At 52.3% G+C, this 17,790-nt stretch overlaps 2 protein-coding genes across 2 annotated transcripts in view; both read right to left on the bottom strand.

Annotated features, from left to right (window-relative positions):
• LOC110742151 (PNMA family member 6F) overlaps positions 1–16,596 on the bottom strand; it is an 87,410-nt gene extending 70,814 nt beyond the window's left edge. Inside the window, exon 1 of the mRNA XM_031660727.1 lies at positions 16,543–16,596. The gene's annotated coding sequence lies outside the window, so the exon portion shown is untranslated. The remainder of the gene's footprint in view (positions 1–16,542) is intronic.
• Positions 11,043–14,196, bottom strand: PNMA6E (PNMA family member 6E). The gene is given in 3 exon segments (XM_021932811.2): positions 11,043–13,251; positions 14,048–14,149; positions 14,152–14,196. Coding segments are annotated over 3 exon segments (1,080 nt in total). The 3' UTR covers positions 11,043–12,318.
• Positions 16,597–17,790: the final 1,194 nt, after the last annotated feature.

The raw sequence follows: 17,790 nt of genomic DNA, 5'->3' as shown, positions 1-17,790 counted from the left end.
GTTGAATACATTACTCATATTAATAACCCCCTGAAATTTCGGAACATACCACACACACCACACCCATGAAAACACACCCCACACAACCCACACACACCACACATGAACACAAACACCACACACACCACACATAAACACACATACACAATGCACACCCTACACATGAACAAACACATTACACAACCCCCACCCATGAACACACATACCCCACACCACACAAACAATATATACACCACACATACCCCACATGAACACACAATAGCACATGAGCACACACATACCAAATACACCCCATGTGAATACATACACCACACACATCCCACACACACACCCACATGAACACACACATGAACACACATCACACATGAACATACACATCACACATGAACACATTACTTACATATATATATCATATGAACATAACATACTCATATATACACACATGAATACACATACCACATATCATAATTTACCATATGAATATTATTACATTACATATGAATAACATATACTACATATTATCACAGATGAACATAAATATTACTATATATGCAATAAGGCAATACTTACTCACACCACACACACTCTATGGCCACACAACACACAAAACACTACACATGAACACACACGCCACACACCCACAATAACACACACACACTACACACACTCCCCACATGAATACACACACACCACATACCCCACACACCCCACACAAACATACACACCACAGACCACACACCACACAAGAACACACACAGCACACACCACACACATCTACATGAACACACACACCACACACTTCACATGAACGCACACCACATACACCCCACATGAACACACACCACATATGAACACACACATCACACACCATACATGAACACACACCACACATACCACACATGAACACACACCACATACCACATGGATCACACACATGAACACACATCCCACATAAACACACCACACATGAATACACACACACCACATACCATACAATCGAACACATACACTACATACACTCCTCACATGAACACACACACCCCACATATGAACACATATACCATATACCTCACATACCCCACAAGAACACAAACACCACAAACACCCTCCACATAGTCCCACATGAACACACACACCCTACACATCAACACACACACCACACACACCACACGTGAACACACACACACCCCACATGCCACACATGAACACACACCACACACACACACCACACACAGTTCCCCGCATGAACACGCACACACACTACCACACACACCACACTTGAACACACACACCACATACAACCACACATGAAAACACACCCCACACAACCCACACACCACACATGAACACAAATACACCACACATGAGCACACACTTCACACAGACCACACACACCCAACACACACCACACATGAAGACACACACTCTGCACATGAACACACATATCACACAACCCCCATACATGAACACACACCACACTACACAAACCCCACATACCCCACACCACACACCAAATACACCCCACATGAACACATACACTACACACACCCGACACACTCCCCCACATGAACACACACAACACACATGAAAAACATCCCACACAACCAACACACACCACACACACACGACAGATGAACACAAACACACCACACATGAACACACACACATCGACAATCCCACACACAATCTCACACACACAGAGCACACACCCTAATAATAATAATCAACAAACACCATCACAAACCCTACATGAAAAAACTCACACGCCCCACACCCTGCAACCCCCACACAGCCCACACCACACACACACCACACACCCCACACCACACACACCCCACGTGAACACACAAACCACACATGAACACATGCACGCCACACACACCCCACATGAACACACAAACCACACACCTCACACACCCCCACATGAACACACACCACACACATGTGAACACATACACCAATAACGGAATATTAGATCACACACACACTACACATGAACATATTACTACCATTAATTATATAAATATTAATATTTGCATATGAACAAACACACCACAACCACACCCACACTACACATGAACAAATACACCACAACCACACCCACACATGACTGCATACACCACATGCTAACCCAGACAGCACACACATGAACACACACACACCACACAAAACCCCCCACATGAATACACACACACCAGACACACCACACACATGCACACATGTACACATGCACCCCATGCCAGGGACAGACTGACCGGAGACTAGCATCTGGAGCCTGGAGTCCATTTCTCTCCCCTTATAAGGCATTCATTCCCTCAACACTCTCCCAGCATGATGACGGAAGTGAGGGACCGAACCCAGAGGAGGAGGCTGTCAAGGTGGGGCCTGCGCCCTGGCAGAAACTGCCCACGGAGGGGAAAGGTGATGCTGTACCTGGTTGACTTCCAGTCCAATGTCTTGCTCAACCCCCCCTCACCATGGGTTCTTCCATGCCTGCAGCCCAGGTTGAACCCCTCAGCATCATCCAGAAACCCCCACCCCACCGGGCACCTCGCTCGTTACTCATGAACTCCTGCTATCTGGGCCCCTCAGCAGCCCCCAACCCATCCACCACTCCTCTCCACACTGCCTACCATCTCCTAAGACCAGGCCCCCAGCCCCACTCACTTGCACACAGGAGGAGCACAACAAATACTCCTTGAATCAATAACTGAGAAGCAGAGAGAGACCACCATGAGCCAACTAGCAAGGAGAGCAGGAGAGGGAGGGCAGGCTTGCTGTGGAAGGCCAAGCACCACAGAAAAGTCCAGGGTGACATTGTGTCCACCCCACATCGCAGCACCTAGAATGCCACCATGAACATCACCCCAGACCCAGGACTGTGAAAGACGGGCTGATGAAGGAACTGGTGGGTGGCAGAACAATTTCCCCAAAATGGGATCATCCAATGTGTTCAGTGAAAGAAGCCAGACACAAAAGGCCGCATATTGTGATTCTATTTCTATGATATGTCCAGAAGAGACCAATCCACAGAGATGGAAACAAATAAGTCTTTGCCAAGGGCTGGGGCTGGGAGGAGTGGGGAGTGACTGCCGATGTGGACAGGGTCTCCTTTAGGGTGACAGAAATGTTCTGGGAGTAGATAGTAGTGATGGTTGCACAACTTTGTGAACATATTAAATACCACTGAATTGTACACTTGAAAAAGATGAATTTTGTGGTATGTAAATAATGCATCTCAACAAAAATGGGATCATTATATGTCTATACATTGTGTTTAATCAAAAGTAGCATACTCATCTTATTTGTTAGCACTGAGGGTCTGGTGTGGTAGCTCACATCTGTAATCCCAGCACCTAGGGAGGCAGAGGCAGGAGGATAACTTGAGCCAAGAAGTTTGAGACCAGCTGGGCAACATAGTGAGACCCTTGTCTCTACAAAAAATACAAAAATGAGCTGAGCATGGTGGCACGCACCTGTAGATCCAGCTACTCAGCAGGCTGAGGTGGGAGGATTGCTTGAGCCCAGGAGGTCAAGCCTGCAGTGAGCCGTGGTTGCACCACTGCACTCCAGCCTGGGCAACAGAGTGAGACCTCAGCTCAAAAAATTTTAAAAAGAAAACAAACTGAAATAAAGCTGAAAGGATTGTTGAACTTGTAATAAATGTTTCTTCACAAGTATTAGTTCCCAAAAAAGCCCACTAAAGGAATAAAACTATGAAAAATGCTGAACTATTTGAAATATTCTGTTTATAATAATTGTATGTTCTGGCCGGGCACAGTGGCTCATACCTGCAATCCCAGCACTTTAGAAGGCCAAGGCGGGTGGATCATGAAGTCAGGAGATCGAGACCATCCTGGCTAACACAGTAAAACCCCGTCTCTACTAAAAATACCAAAAGATTAGCTGGGCATGCTGGCACGCACCTGTAGTCGCAGCTACTCAGGAGGCTGAGGCAGAAGAATAGCTTGAATCCGGGAGGCGGAGGTAGCAGTGAGCCGAGATTGCGCCACTGCACTCCAGTCTACACGACAGAGCGAGACTCTGTCTCAAAAAATAATAGTAATAATAATAATTGCATGTTTTAACACAGTGCCTTGCTGTAACAGATGAAGAAATCTCTCCTCAGCCTCAGTCCTTCACCTGGGATCTTTGTTAATTTTCTAATGTCAAGGTTTCTTGCCTTTAAGTTCTATAGGAGACACCAATGCATAATTCCATAGTTGTTTAATATTCGATCTGTATATAAATGGATTCAATGTTCGCAATTGTTCCTGCATTTCTGAGTTCTTTTTTTATTACATCTTTTAATTGGCTCAATTTTATTGTCCAGTAGTAATTTTTCATTTTGCTTTTAGACTTAAAGGCCAAGTTGAATAGCTATAACATTATTGAAGCAAACTGAAGTTTGTAAACTTCAGACAAAGTTCGAAGTTGGTAAACCTTGCCCCCACTGTCTTCTGGCATTAAGAACTGATCTGGAGAAGTCTAAAGCCAACATGACTCTTTCTAAGTCTGTTTTATTCGGTTTATTTGTGCTGTTTTTCAAGAATATCATGCTATGTATGCAGTGTCTATTTTTCTATCTTCCATAGTCTCTCTTCCGCTTTGTATCATGTGACTTCTTCAAGTCTTGCCACGAAGTCCCCGGATGACCAGTATGTCTGTGGTTTAGTTTCCTGAAGTTGTCATTGCTTTGCATGGGATTTTCGTCCTGGTAATATTTTTATTCTTTTCTTCCATTTTTTTCCCTGAGCTCTGCGACCTTCATTTTGTTTCCTTCTGTTTTCTTATCTTTTCTCTGAACCCTGTATCTCTCCATTAAGCTGTGTCTTTTGTTCTGAGAGTCATGTTTTCGGGACTTTCTCTGAGTCTATGGAGCATTTTTTGTCTGGGGGCTTTCTGTGTTTTTTCGTAATTCCCCCTTGTAGTTTTCATCTGCTCTTAGCTCTCCCTTCCACCTATTGTTTTTGCCGTTGTTGCTGTTGCCATCATATGTGTAAAACCTGCGTTGGTTTGCAAAGGCACTGGATTTCACCAGCATCTTCCCATCATCTCCCTCGTCCGCATCATCTGACCAGGATGTTCTGCCACACCAGTGGCCTGTGGCCTTCAATTTCATTAATCTAGCCAGAGATTTGTTTTCAAGTGTTCTATTACTTTGGGGACAGTGACCCTTAGCTTGGGGGTGATCTGATTTCTGCCTCAGTTCTGAGGAGGCATTGCTGGCTCGGCTCGGCTTGTTCTCTACTCCCTGTCCAGACTTAGCAATGTGAGGCTGGGCCTCTGGCTAATTTGTGGTCTGAGGTTGTAGCAGTTTTCGATGGTATTTTTCTCTTTGAAGTTGTATTTGAAGCAAGGCCAGCCCATCATTTTTCTGTATAACTAAAAAAGAAAAATGCTAAGACCATGAAGGAATGTTGTTTCTTTAGTCTGTATCTTTTGCAAGCAGATAACATCATAGGCCATGCCTATATATAATATACAGTGCTCAGCTCCATCTGTTCCTTTGTAGGCTATGGCCAATAGTCACTGGGAGGTAAACTGCCAGGAGTTTGACTGAGGTATCTGTGGGTCTCCTAAGCTTAGGTTACTCTGCGTCAGAAAGACCCAGCCTATCTTAGCCGATGAGGCTCTCAGGCAACTCTGACTGGCCTTCAAACCAGACCCGACTCGGACCGCCGAACTCAACCACCTGCAGCCACATTGCTATGATTTTACCCCGGTCAAATTCCAGTCACGCGCGAAATACGCGATGGCTGGCGTCCCGACCCGCCAGCCCCCGCGGTCCCGCGACATCGCTACTGGCTGCAAAATGCCATGGTCCCAGGCTCGGGGAGGGGGCCAGACCGGGGCAGGCCAGGGCAGGAGGGCCCTGCAGGCAGAGTAGGAAGGTGCTCTGGGAACAAACTTGGCTCCAGCCCAGGCCTGTGGTGTGCTGGCTAAGGTTTAATCCCAAGCAGAACTCCCACCTGAGTGATGCAGTGATGTGTTGTGGGATCACAGTCATCGCAGAGCCGAGGTGGAGCACCTCAAATCTCCACAACCAGGGACCAGCAGGAGTCACGCCCACCCCATAAGCAGCAAGTGAAAGCAGGGTGTGGTGGGGGTAGACAGGTAGAGGGTCTGCATGGCTCCTGGCCTACTTTACGAGACCTTTCTAGGTGTTTAAAGGAAAACAGCTTCTCGGGCTTCCATTTCCTCCTTCCACATCCTCGCTGCCCTCCCTGCCCAACCCCTAACCTGGGACCATTAAGAACAGGTATTCTGAGAAGACTCGCGCCAGTGCAGCCCAGGGGATGCCACACAATTAACCCTTGCTGGCCCCTCTGTATGTGCAGCCAGGGACATCAGCCTTCTCCTTCAGAGGTTCCCCAAGCCTCCACACCCTGCTTCGCCGGGCATGCCACCTGCACCACTCAGTGGAACCTAATGCCACACCCCCCCACCCAAAGAGGATCCAGAGTTCCTGGGAAGCCACTGAGCAGGGAGCGGCCCATACCCAGGCCATTGGGAGCAAAGCCAGCAAGACAGCTGTGCACTTACACAGCGATTCTGGGGCGTGTCCTGCCTGGGAGCAGGGCTTTGGTGGCTTCTCCAGCCCCAAACCTTCAAAAGACATGGAGACATGGGCTTTGGGTCCTACAAGGTGCCCAGTGAGATGACAGGAGGCTGCCAGGCTCAGCCACGGCTCACCAAGTGCTTCCTTCCTGGCCACTATGAGCCCTGAGCCCTGAGCTCTGAGCCCCTGCTCACCCAGAAATCTTTGGCTCCCTGGGTAGATGGCTACCAGGAGGATCTCTGTAGCCCTTCTCCAGTGAACTTGTACCCCGAAGCCCAGGGTGGCCTCTCAGTAACACTCAGGCTCCCACACCAAACCCCTCTGAAGGAGCTGCTCAAGGCCAGTTCCCAAGTTCCCCAAGGAGCAGGCACTGAGTCATTCACCAAGCACCCTCTCCACAGCGGGATCCCAATGCCCCTCGGCTGCATACCATCTCCCCCTCCACAGACGGGAGCCGGGCTAGCACCAGGATGGGCATGGGGCTGGGAGGGTACCCCAGTAGAGTGTACTGGGCTTCCAGGGAGGCTGTCCACTGTGCTGCAAGGTGCTTTACCCTCTCCGAGTTGTGGCCCTCGGCCTGCATCAGCTCTGGGACCTGACACTCTCGGTGGACAGGGTGGATGGGTGGGGTGCAGGGGCTGCAGGTGGGCGCAGGAAGTGGTCAGGCCAACATGGATTTGGACCTCAAGTCCAGACAGAGGGCACAGCATGGAGACTGAGAAGGAAATGTGAATGGTGTCATCGAAGCCTGTGGAGAAATCTCTCACCTTGTCCCTCAAAGTTTCTGGTGTTTTACTCATGTCCCAGAAGCTTCAGGCAGGGGCAGCAGGGTGGGGAATTGGTGACAGAGCACTCCCCAGCAGCCAGCCTGCTGTGCCCCCTAGTTGGCTGAGCTTAGCAAGGGAGGCATGCTGCCCTGGGCTGGAGGTGGCCCTCATGCCCTTGCTGTGGTTGGTGGGCGAGAGGGAAGCCACAGAAGTCTCCAGCTCCAGTCAGAGAAGATGAGACCAGCTGAGAGAAAAGCCACCCTGCCCAAAACACACCGCACACCACGCACACCACGCACACTCACATGGCACAGCCACTCCTACAACCCCACCCCCACCACCGAAGCATTGCCAGATGCCAGACGCCCCCTTCCCGTGGACTGGTGCCACCTAGCTGGCAGCAGTGTCTGTGGGAAGGGCCCAACTGTAACTGGGGCTGGGAAGGCTTCTCCAGCAGGGCTTACACTGGACTAGGGGCTCCCCAAGGCCCTCACCTTCAGCTCCGAGAGCTTTCCCCAGACCTGCCCACCCAACGGGCCTCAGCACCGGCACTCTGCCTCCGCCAGGTCACAGGTGGGCAGCAGCTCTGCAGTCCATGGTGGCCATGGAGTGTCTATGGCCCTTCCAGGGCAGTGGCAGAGGAAAGTGGGAGGGAGCCAGAGGCGTTGAGTTGCTTTCTTTCCTCTGAAAGGGCGAACTCAGGCACAGGTGGAACCCCAGACCTGAAAATGGAGAACTCACCATTGGCTGTGTTGCTACATGCAGGCCAGCCGCAGACTTACTCTCTGGCTGACCACTCTCTGGGGTTCATGGAGCTCGATGGCCCCAGTTGGGATGTGAAGAGTCGCATTTGAAGAAGGTTGGGGGCTTGGTCACGTGGGACTGCCCAGGAGGGGCTGCAAATGTCAGGGCGGTAAAGCCAGATAGGGCTGGCCTGAGCCGGTAGAGTCACTCTTCTGCTAAATCCCTCGGGAGGGAATCATGTCTCCCCCTGTCTGGCTATGCCCAACACAGGGATGGGCAAGACACACCCCTGCCCTCCAGCTGCTCCCACCTAGGGGACACTTTGAGCTGGTGCTGAGGATTTAGTAGAGTTGAGGGAGGGCTGCTGCCTCAAAGGACCACATGGCAGCCAAGAGAGCAGGCAGCATGTGCCAGTCAGTGACCAGCTTGCACCAGGACAGCCTGTGGCTCTCTCAGGCACAGTGAGGACTACTTGTCTGGTTCCCGGGGGCTTATGGAAAGGGCAGGAGACCAGGAGCCGGGTTTGGAATGCTGGAATTCCCCCAGGGCTTCCAAAACCAGAGCATAGGCCAAGAGCAAGGACAGGCCAGCCAGCATGCTGCCGCCATCACCTGGGTCCAGGCCTCCAGCCACCCCTGTCCAGGCACCTCAGGTTCAGATTCAGAGACCCAGGACAAGGCATTTGATTAGCCAAGCCCAAGTCACATGCCCACCCCCTGGCTGGGCCCAAGCAGAAAGAAAAGAGCTGGTCCCTGTGCCTTCAATGGTGTGACAGGGCCCTACTTTCCACCAAAATTGGAAACAGTGAGGGATTCTCCCAAAATCCCTAAGAGAACTAAGAGGAAGGGCCGCTGCATTCTGGGTAGCCAACAACAGCGGGTCCAGAAGAACTGCCAGGCCTAGGGCACTATCCCAAGATTGGTCTGGGGAGGGCTGGAGAACCAGGCTAGGAGGCTTTGCAGAGAGGAATGAGGTTCCAAACCCCACGAGTGCTGGGCAGGGGAGGGCTCCCCTGTGGTTCCCACCCATGACTGAGTGGGCACATACACTGTGGGAATCAGGGTGCTGCCACGAGAACCATGGTCATATAATTTGGATATTTTGTCCCCGCCCAAATCTCACGTGGAATTGTAATCCCCAGTGTTGGAGGTGGGGCCTGGTGGGAGGTGCTTGGGTCATGGGAGCAGATCCCTCATGAATGGCTTGGACTATCCCCTTGCTGATGAGTGAGCTTTCGCTCTGAATTCACAAGATCTGGTCAATTAGAAGTGTGTGGCACCTCCTCCCCAGCTCACTCTCTCGTGCACTCTGTGTGTGTGTGTGTGTGTGTGTGTCTGGCATGCTCGCTCGCTCACTCCTGCTTTCACCATGTGAAGCACCTGCACCCTCTCCCCCTCCCTGCTCCCTTTCCCACTCTGAGTAAAAGCTTCCTGAGGCCTCCCCAGAAGTAGATGCTTGTACCATGCTTCGTGTACAGCCTGCATTTAAACCTCTTTTCTTTACAAATTACCCAGTCTCAGGTATTTCCTTATGGCCATGCAAGAGTGGCCTGATGCAGCCACCACTGATCCATGGAATGTGTGGCCCCTGCTTCTTCCCACCTTGGGCCTCAGACTCAGTGGGCAGTGGGTGCATCTGATTGGCAGAGCCCAGGTCATGCACCAAAGCCCTCGCTGCAGGAGAAGCTGGGAGAATACAGACTTGGCATTTTCTGCTCCTCGTGAGAGGCCTAAATCGGCCAACAGCATCCTGCTGCCCTGAGAATTAAAGCTGACTCCTCCCCATCCCCACAGGGCCCCAAATAATCTTTTCCTCTGCACCCTATTTCCTCAATTTTCAGCACAAAAATGCCAACCTCCAGCCCTTCTGGGAACCAGGGTATGTGTCATGCCCTTGACCTTGTTAAAAAGAAATGTAATTAGACCAATAGGCTGAGACAGCTCCCATGCCCTGGATTCCTACACAAGCAAACTTAAGCCCAACGTAAAGCAAAACACAAGTTTGGCCAAGGAGAAACTGGCATCTAACCTCTAACTAAGGACCTCCCACGGTATCACACCCAAATGAGGCAAACGCCTCACTGCAGCCGATCCAGGAACTCCTTTCTCTGCCTCCACATTCCTCCTCCCACTCTTTACACGGCTGCAGCACAGCTCTCTGAACTCCCCATCACCAATACTGCTTGATCCTTGAACACTTTCATGCTCAAATAAACTTTATTAAATGTATTTCGTCTAAAGTTTTTCTTTGAACAGACTGCCAGTCTTTGCCCACTCGCAGCCTCCAGCTCTCAGCCTGAATGTCACCGCTTCGGAGAGCACCCGGGCTCCTGCAGGTCCCCCCTTCATTCTGTACCTCCCTTGCCTCTCCTCTTCCTGGATAGCGCATCTGCCGTCTTAGGTGGAGGTCGGATGAATGTTCACACCCATCCTCCCACTGGGCTCTAGAGATTGGAAGTTGTTCGTTATTGTTCCATGGTGACATTTTCAAGTTTTAGGATATCTCAAGTTTTCAATCATTTGGGGGTTTTAGGAAGCCCCTGTAACTCTAATACTGGCTTTCTCATTGTGAGTGCTATTGAGCTTGTGGGCAGGACTGATCTTTCTTGCATGGCCTCAGAAACACGTGACCCACGTTCAGAAGTCCTGAACCCTAAGGACAGAATGCCAGTGGCACCTTCCTCCGAGTCGAGTAAACAACCAGCATCATCCCTACACATTTTTAAAAGCTGCAGGGAACAGGACAACACCAATTTAAGGATTAATGAAACCCCAAAACTTGACAATTCACCTATAAAATATAAGAAAAGTCCTTGTCATGCCCTCTCATGCCGGTCAAAGTGCTCTCACTTAGCTCTTTTTGGAGATGTCCCCCAGGGGTGCTGGGCAGGAATATTTTTCCTCTCCTCCATCACCCCATCCCCAGCCAATCCCCCTCCCCTAGTTTCCCACAGCAGACGCGAGACCAGCTGGAACATGGAATGAAATTTATTGAAGAGAAACATATAGTGAAACTATCGAAGAGAAGGAAACCACAATACAGAGAGAAACTGCAAACGGCCACCACAGGCCACAGGTCCTGGGCCCCCTCCTCCTGGGGTTCCTGGCAAGGTGCCTCATCTGCTTCCCCTCCCGCTGCTGCCCCTGCCACCACCTCCCTCCTTCCCGAGGGCCCCAGGGTCTGCCTTTTGCCAGGACAGTGGACTCTGGCAGTGTCCACTGGCTTCAGGGAGCCCCCTCCTGAACCCATCCCTATGGCCCTCACAGAACAGTCACAGAACACTGGGAAACACCAGGGAACACCTCACCAGGCTGAGGAAACTGAGTCACAAGTAACAACAGGGTTGGAACGCCAAAGCATAGTCCCTATGGAGCCTCACGCAGCCCCACTCTGCCCCAGGTCTGGTTCTTCTTCCCGCAGTCACGGTCACCATCACGGTCATGGGGTGAGCGTCCACCGTGCCCTGGCGCCTCCTTCCCGCCATCTCCTGGGACTGCGCTGGGGGCCTCCGGGGAGAAGCTGCTCAGAGAACACACACAGCTCCACAAGAACAAGCAGTCCCTGGCCTAGATCTATGCCGGGAAAGCAGAGGTGGTGCTCATGATGCGGGACAGCAGCGAGCAGAGCCAGGCTCGCAGGAAGCTCACAGCACATGCCCCAGGCCCAGAGGCGGCCGCCTGCATGGGCGCACAGTACACGACATTTCGCAGGAGTGATGGCTAGCAGTGGGTGGGCGTCTGCTGGGCGCGTGGGTCACACAAGGCCTACACAGGTGACGGTGAGCTTCCCGGAACAGGGGGCAGCCTGCCCCAGGGATGGCAAGTGGGTGGACCCCTCTTGAATGACCCAGGCAGCTGGCACCATTGAGAGGGCCTCTTTCCCCCTGTCTCTCCCAACTCAGGGCCTGGGTTGGGGGCAGACATCTTCAGGTGCTCCCACCCAGGCCACAACTGGCCACTCAGGGCTCCCTCCAAGCCAGTTCCCTGTGGCAGCAGGGTTTGGGGCTGGGGCTGGGTGTGCTGGGTGCAAGGGAGGGAGGAAGGGGTGCCTCTCCCTACCCCATTTTGTATCAAACCTGGTCATCTGGGTCACGGGGAAGGAATGGGGGTGGAGGCCAGAGCCCCTTGTGGGAAGTGGGGGACCCTTACTCCTGATGTGGGGTGAGAGACTGGCCCTGGCCTGGCCTCCGTCTGCCTCCAAGGCACTACTACCTGAGAGGAGAGGAGGCCCCAGGGCCCTAGGAGCCTATTTGCCCTGGGAGGACTTGGGCTGGCCCGCATCCCCAGCCCCGTCCTCATTCTCGTTTTCGGGGTCCTCCAAGATGGTCTGGAGCCCTTCCAGTGGGGGATTTCTGGCTTCCTGGCCTCTCACCTGGATGAGGCCCTCTGGACCCCAGCTAGGACCTCCTGGGAACACCCAGGCAGCACTGCTCATCCGGGCTGGGGAGGAGCTCCAGGGGACCTCGATGGGCCTTGCCTGACCTAGGCCTTCGAGGTCTGCAGGGGCTCCCTTTGCAGCCTCTTTGGTGGCAGAAGCGGCCTCGGCAGCATCTTCCACTCCAGGATCAGACTCGCTGGCGTCCCCCTGGGCCGGGGAGGCCTGGGCAGCAGCTGGGTCTTCACTCTCCACTGGGACCGCTGGCCAGGCCACACCCTGCTGGCTCCTCGCTGGGGAAGCTGCCCACGCCTCCATCTCCCGGATGAGCCGGAGCAGCCCCAGGAAGCCAGGTGGCCTCCTCTCCAGCTGCATCCCCCTCAGGGTATTCTGGAGTGCCTCGCTTAGGCGGGCCCGAGACAGCACCTGCCGCAATCGCAGGTAGTTGGCCAAGGCTGGGTGGACGGCCCCCTTCTCCACAGCCCTCTGCAGCAGGCCTTCCAGGCGCACCACGAAGGCAAACAGCCCCTCCTGGGGCCCCTGCGTGCAGGTCAGGAACTTCAGCCTCGAAGTCATTCGAGTGTCCTGGTTCCTAAATACCTGCCCCAGCGCTGCCAGGCAGTCCAGCGCGGACAAGTTGGGATCTTCCTCCAGGAGGCCGCTCACGATGTCCAGGGCCGGGCCGCCCAAGCTCTCCAGCAGCCACCTCTTCCTCTCCCTTTCCGACGCATGGTACCACAGCTGCAGCATATCCTTGGCGTGCTCCACCCAGCTCTCAAAGGACTCTTCCTCGAAGCCTGGCTGCTCCCTCCCTGAAAAGGGTCTCAGTTCCCGGTAGGTCTCTGTTTTCCAGCACAGCCTGTAGGGTGTGCAGCCAAGGCTGACCCAGGCTGTCCCCCGCCCCTCACCCACAGCCTCCTGGGCCTCACCTGCAGTTCCTGTATCACCTGCAGCTCCCCTATCTAACTCTCTTGCCTCTTCTACAACTCTCAACTCATCTCCAGCTCCTCCCTCACCTGCACCTCCTGCCTCACCTGCTGCTCCTCCCTCACCTGCTGCTCCTCCCTCACTTAATTCTTCGAGCCTTCACGGTTTTGCCTTAATTTGTTCCTTTACTTCAGGTTTCCTTGTTTCACCTTTACCTGTGGCTTTCCTGTTCACCTGTTCTTCACTCCAGGTTTCCTTGCCCACCTGAAAGAGCCTTGTTTCACCTGTTCTTTGTTCACCTGCGGCCTTGTTTCAATTTTAGGGTTTCTCCTTGTTTCACTTTGTTCCCGGTTTCTACCTATAGCCTTACAGCCCGTTTGTGGTTTTCCTTATTCCACTTTGTTGTTCTTCCTTTCACCCTTTACCCAGGTTTCCTTGCCTTAATTTCTCCTGGTTCGACGAGCATCAGAGCGCACCCCCCTGGGGCTGGGCTGTGCAGGGAAACTGGGTATATCCTGGAACCTCAACATCAGGTACTTGGGGCAGGAAGATCACTTCCAGGGCCCCCATTGCCTGGTATTTGATGGGGAATGAAGCTTCCGTTTAAATACTCAGCGAACTCCACCAAGGCTGCCCTGGCCCCGAGCTCCTTTCTGAAGTGCTTGGTGAGCACTCGGTACCTGCCCAGGGGCGACAGGGCAGCCCGCACGGCCTCCTGGAACTCATGTTCCCAGTCGTCAGGGATATCCAGGGATGAGCAGGAGCGCCTAAGTGCCTCTCGCACTCCATCCACCTGCACCAGTCCCGGCACGCCAGAGCCATCGCAGAGGACTTGAGGGAGGGAGCCTGACTGACAGGAATGTGCTGGACTGTTGCAGTCTCTGATGCAGCCTGTGAGTACAAAAGAGAGAAGCTTGTTTGAAGCAAACATTCACTCCCACCACTCATCTGCCCCTTACATGTGTGGGGGTGGGGGAGCAGGGCTGGAGCTCGTCTGCCTCCTTGTTTTGTCGCTTTGATTTTAGTGAAATTTCGATGGCAAATTAAATTTATTTGCAAGATACAGGGCTAGTCACATTTTCTATGTTACCTGGTGCCAAGCTTATCTATCCTGGTGGAAGCTTATCTAAGTTTTCAAAACTTTTGATAAAAACCTGTTCACAATATTCCCTCATTATATTTTTAATGTCTATAAGATCTGCAGTAATATCCTGTCCTTCATTCCTGACATTGATTAGTGTTCATTCTCTCTTGTGTGTGTTGTGTGTGTTGTTTTTTGTTTGTTTGTTTGTTTGTTTTTTGAGGCAGAGTCTCATTCTGTCACCCAGGCTGGAGTGCAGCAGCTCGATCTAGGTTCAGTGCAGCCTCGACCTCCTGAGCTCAAACGATCCTCCCACCTCAGCCTCCTGAGTAGCTGGGACTACGGGCACACACTAACACACCTGGCTAATATTTTGTATTTTTTGTAGAGAAGGGGTCTCACTATGTCGCCTAGGCTGGTCTTGAACTTCTGGGTTCAGGCAATCCTCCAGCCTCAGCCTCCCAAAGTGCTGAGATTATAGGCATAAACCACTGTGCCCAGTCGTCTCTCATCTTAATTAGTCTTCATAGGGTCTACACTTGGTACCTAAAAAGCCGGGATTTACTGATTGTCCTTTTTATCTCTGTTATTTCTTTATTTGACTCATCCTGTGTTTACTTTTGTTCTTTTTCGAGCTTCTTTAAATGGACTGTTCGGCCATTGATTTTATGTTCTATTTTTCTGTTATAAGCACTGAAAGCAAGAAATTTTCCTCTGACCACTTCCTTCCAAATGGCTAGTAATTTGGGTAAGTTGAATGTTTTGTGCAGTTCGAAATATCTTGTAAGTTCCTTGGTGATTTCATCTTTGACCCATGGATTTCAAAATATTTAGATATATGTTATTGTTATTAATTTCAAATAAAACTCCACTGTGATCAGAGAACTTATGAAAACGTGTGATCCTTTTCAGTTTCTGAAGATTTTTAAATGGCTCGACATATGGCTCCACCAAGCACACCGCCTCTTTGTAATGAATCTGTATTTTCTAGAGGCCAAGGTCTGCCCCCTCCAACCACTGCAACTCCTGTCGCCATTCTCCACGGAAGAGGCGACCTGAAGCCTTTCCAATTCCACCTGTAGGGGGCCAAGCTCCTCACGGCACTGCCACATCCGACAGCCTCCAGGGGGCGCTCACCGTCGCCTGTGCCACTGGCCGCCAGGCAGCCTCCGGCTCCGCACCCCGTGCACTCTCAGGCATTGGCCCTCCTTCCAGCCTCCATCCCGCATCACAAGCACCGGGACAGTCCCTTCTTGCCTTCAACGTGCCCTTCCACACCGGGCGCCCCCTACGCCCAGCTGGCAGTAACCGCCTAGCTCCCCGGGCAGCAGGCTGTCCATCGCGGTTAGACATGAGCCTCCCTCAGAGGCTTCCCCACAGTGGGGACCCGGCCAACCTGCACCCCACACCTCTCTGTCAAGAGCCCCCATAGCCCACAGAGGCAGGGCGCCCTCCGCTCTGGTCGGCCCCTCCACCAGGCTTAGAACTCACCTCCTGCCCTCACCCACCCACCCCTTGGGACCTGGACTCACGCACCAGCCATGGCCCTCCCACCAAGGGGCCTCAGACTCAGGCTGGGCCACCCTCCATCGCCACTCCCACCACACTGCTCAGCCTGTTTCCTCCCACATGCCTCAAGTGGCCTCCTCCTCGGCCCCACCCCAGGGAGCCCCCTACCGACCCCAGCCCCACAGCCGGAAGCCCTCGATGCCCCCTAACCCCAGCACTGGGCGAGTCGCCCTCCCTCTTGCCTCCTCTATCCCGAGGTTCAGACCATTCTCCTCCGCCCCAGGGACCTCCGCCCAGGGTCCTCCTCTGGCCACCCCACACTGGGGAACCCCTCCCCTCAGCCCTCCTTCCAACCGCCCTCCCCGGGAGGGGGCCTTCCTTGGCGAGAAGCCCATGGTGACACCCACACTGCGCCTAAATCGCGCCAGGCGGGACCACCGCCCCCCCAGCTCCACAGCCGGCTCCTCACGGCCTGCCACACCGCCCGCTCCCACCCCCACCCCAGGAACCTCCTGGCCCGCCATCCTGCCTCGCACACCTCCCGGCCTGGGTCCTGCAACCCCCAAGGTCTACTCCACTTTCTCAAACTCTGGGCAATTCCGGGTCTCTCAGTGGGAAGTCAGATGTCTGGGTCTGGCTGGGTCTCAGATCACCCAGCCCGCAGTGTGTGGAAGCTGTGATGGTTCTGAGGCACTTGGCGCCAGAACGCCACCCGGGTTCCCCAGAAATCCCTGGTTCTCCCAGAAGCCACAGGGAGTTCCGAAAGTTCCAGGCCAGTGTCGCTATGCAATGCAAATGATTGGACAGGGAGAGCACCAGAGAGGAGCACGTGGAATGCACTGTTGTTACTATATGCATTACACGTGAACTGCAAGGTGAAAGGCTCGAAGCCCAGAAGCGGCAGGCACACCATTGACCCTCCGCCAATGGAAAGGCCTGCCCACGAGGATCGGAGGAGTACATTTGCAAAGCGAAAGTTCATTGCGGTAAATCGGTCCAGTTTTCTCCACTGTTTGCTTTCTCCAGTGTGGTTGGTAATGTCATAAAGAGATACTTCATGTTTTGTTTTGGTTTTTGTTTTGGGGTTTTTGTTTTGTTTTGTTTTGTTTTTGTCTTTGTTTGTTAGACTGAGTCTTGCTCTGTCGCCAGGCTGGATTTTTTTTTTTTTTATTTTTTTTTGAGACTGAGTCTCGCTTTGTTGCCAGGCTGCAGTGGTGCAATTTCGGCTCACTGCAACCTCCGCCTCCCAGGTTCAAGTGATTCTCCTGACTCAGCCTTCCGGTAGCCAACTACAGGTGCATGCCACCACGCCCAGCTAATTTGATATTTTTAGTAGAGACGGGGTTTCACCATGTTGACCAGGATGGTCTCGATCTCTTGACCTGGTGATCCGCCCACCTCGGCCTCCCAAAGTGCTGGGATGACAGGCCCTATGTTTTTATTGATCCCTTTTCTAGTAGTAACAATGACTGGGGCAGGAGTATTAAAATCTCCAATTATAGTTGTGAAGATGCCATTCTCTCTTTATTCTGTCAACTTTTGTTTTATATATTTTGAAGCTCTGAAGCTCTGTTATTGGGTGCAAACATATGTATGAATTCGATGTGTTCCTGATTAATCGATCCTTGTATCATTATTACCTTTTATTTTACCTTTTCAGCAATAACATTTTGCATTGTTTTCTAGTGGTTGCTCTAGGGATTCCTGTATATATCCTTTACTTTTCACTCTCTACTTACAGTTTACATTGTACCACATCACCTAAATTTAAGACCATTTTCGTTATATAGATTACTCCCCCCTGCACCCCATCCTTTATGCTATAG

The sequence above is a fragment of the Papio anubis genome, chromosome X (assembly GCF_008728515.1).
Source record: "Papio anubis isolate 15944 chromosome X, Panubis1.0, whole genome shotgun sequence".
Taxonomy (NCBI): Eukaryota; Metazoa; Chordata; class Mammalia; order Primates; family Cercopithecidae; genus Papio; species Papio anubis.
Note: the sequence above shows the minus strand (reverse complement) of the source record. Positions and strands in the feature narration are given on the sequence as shown.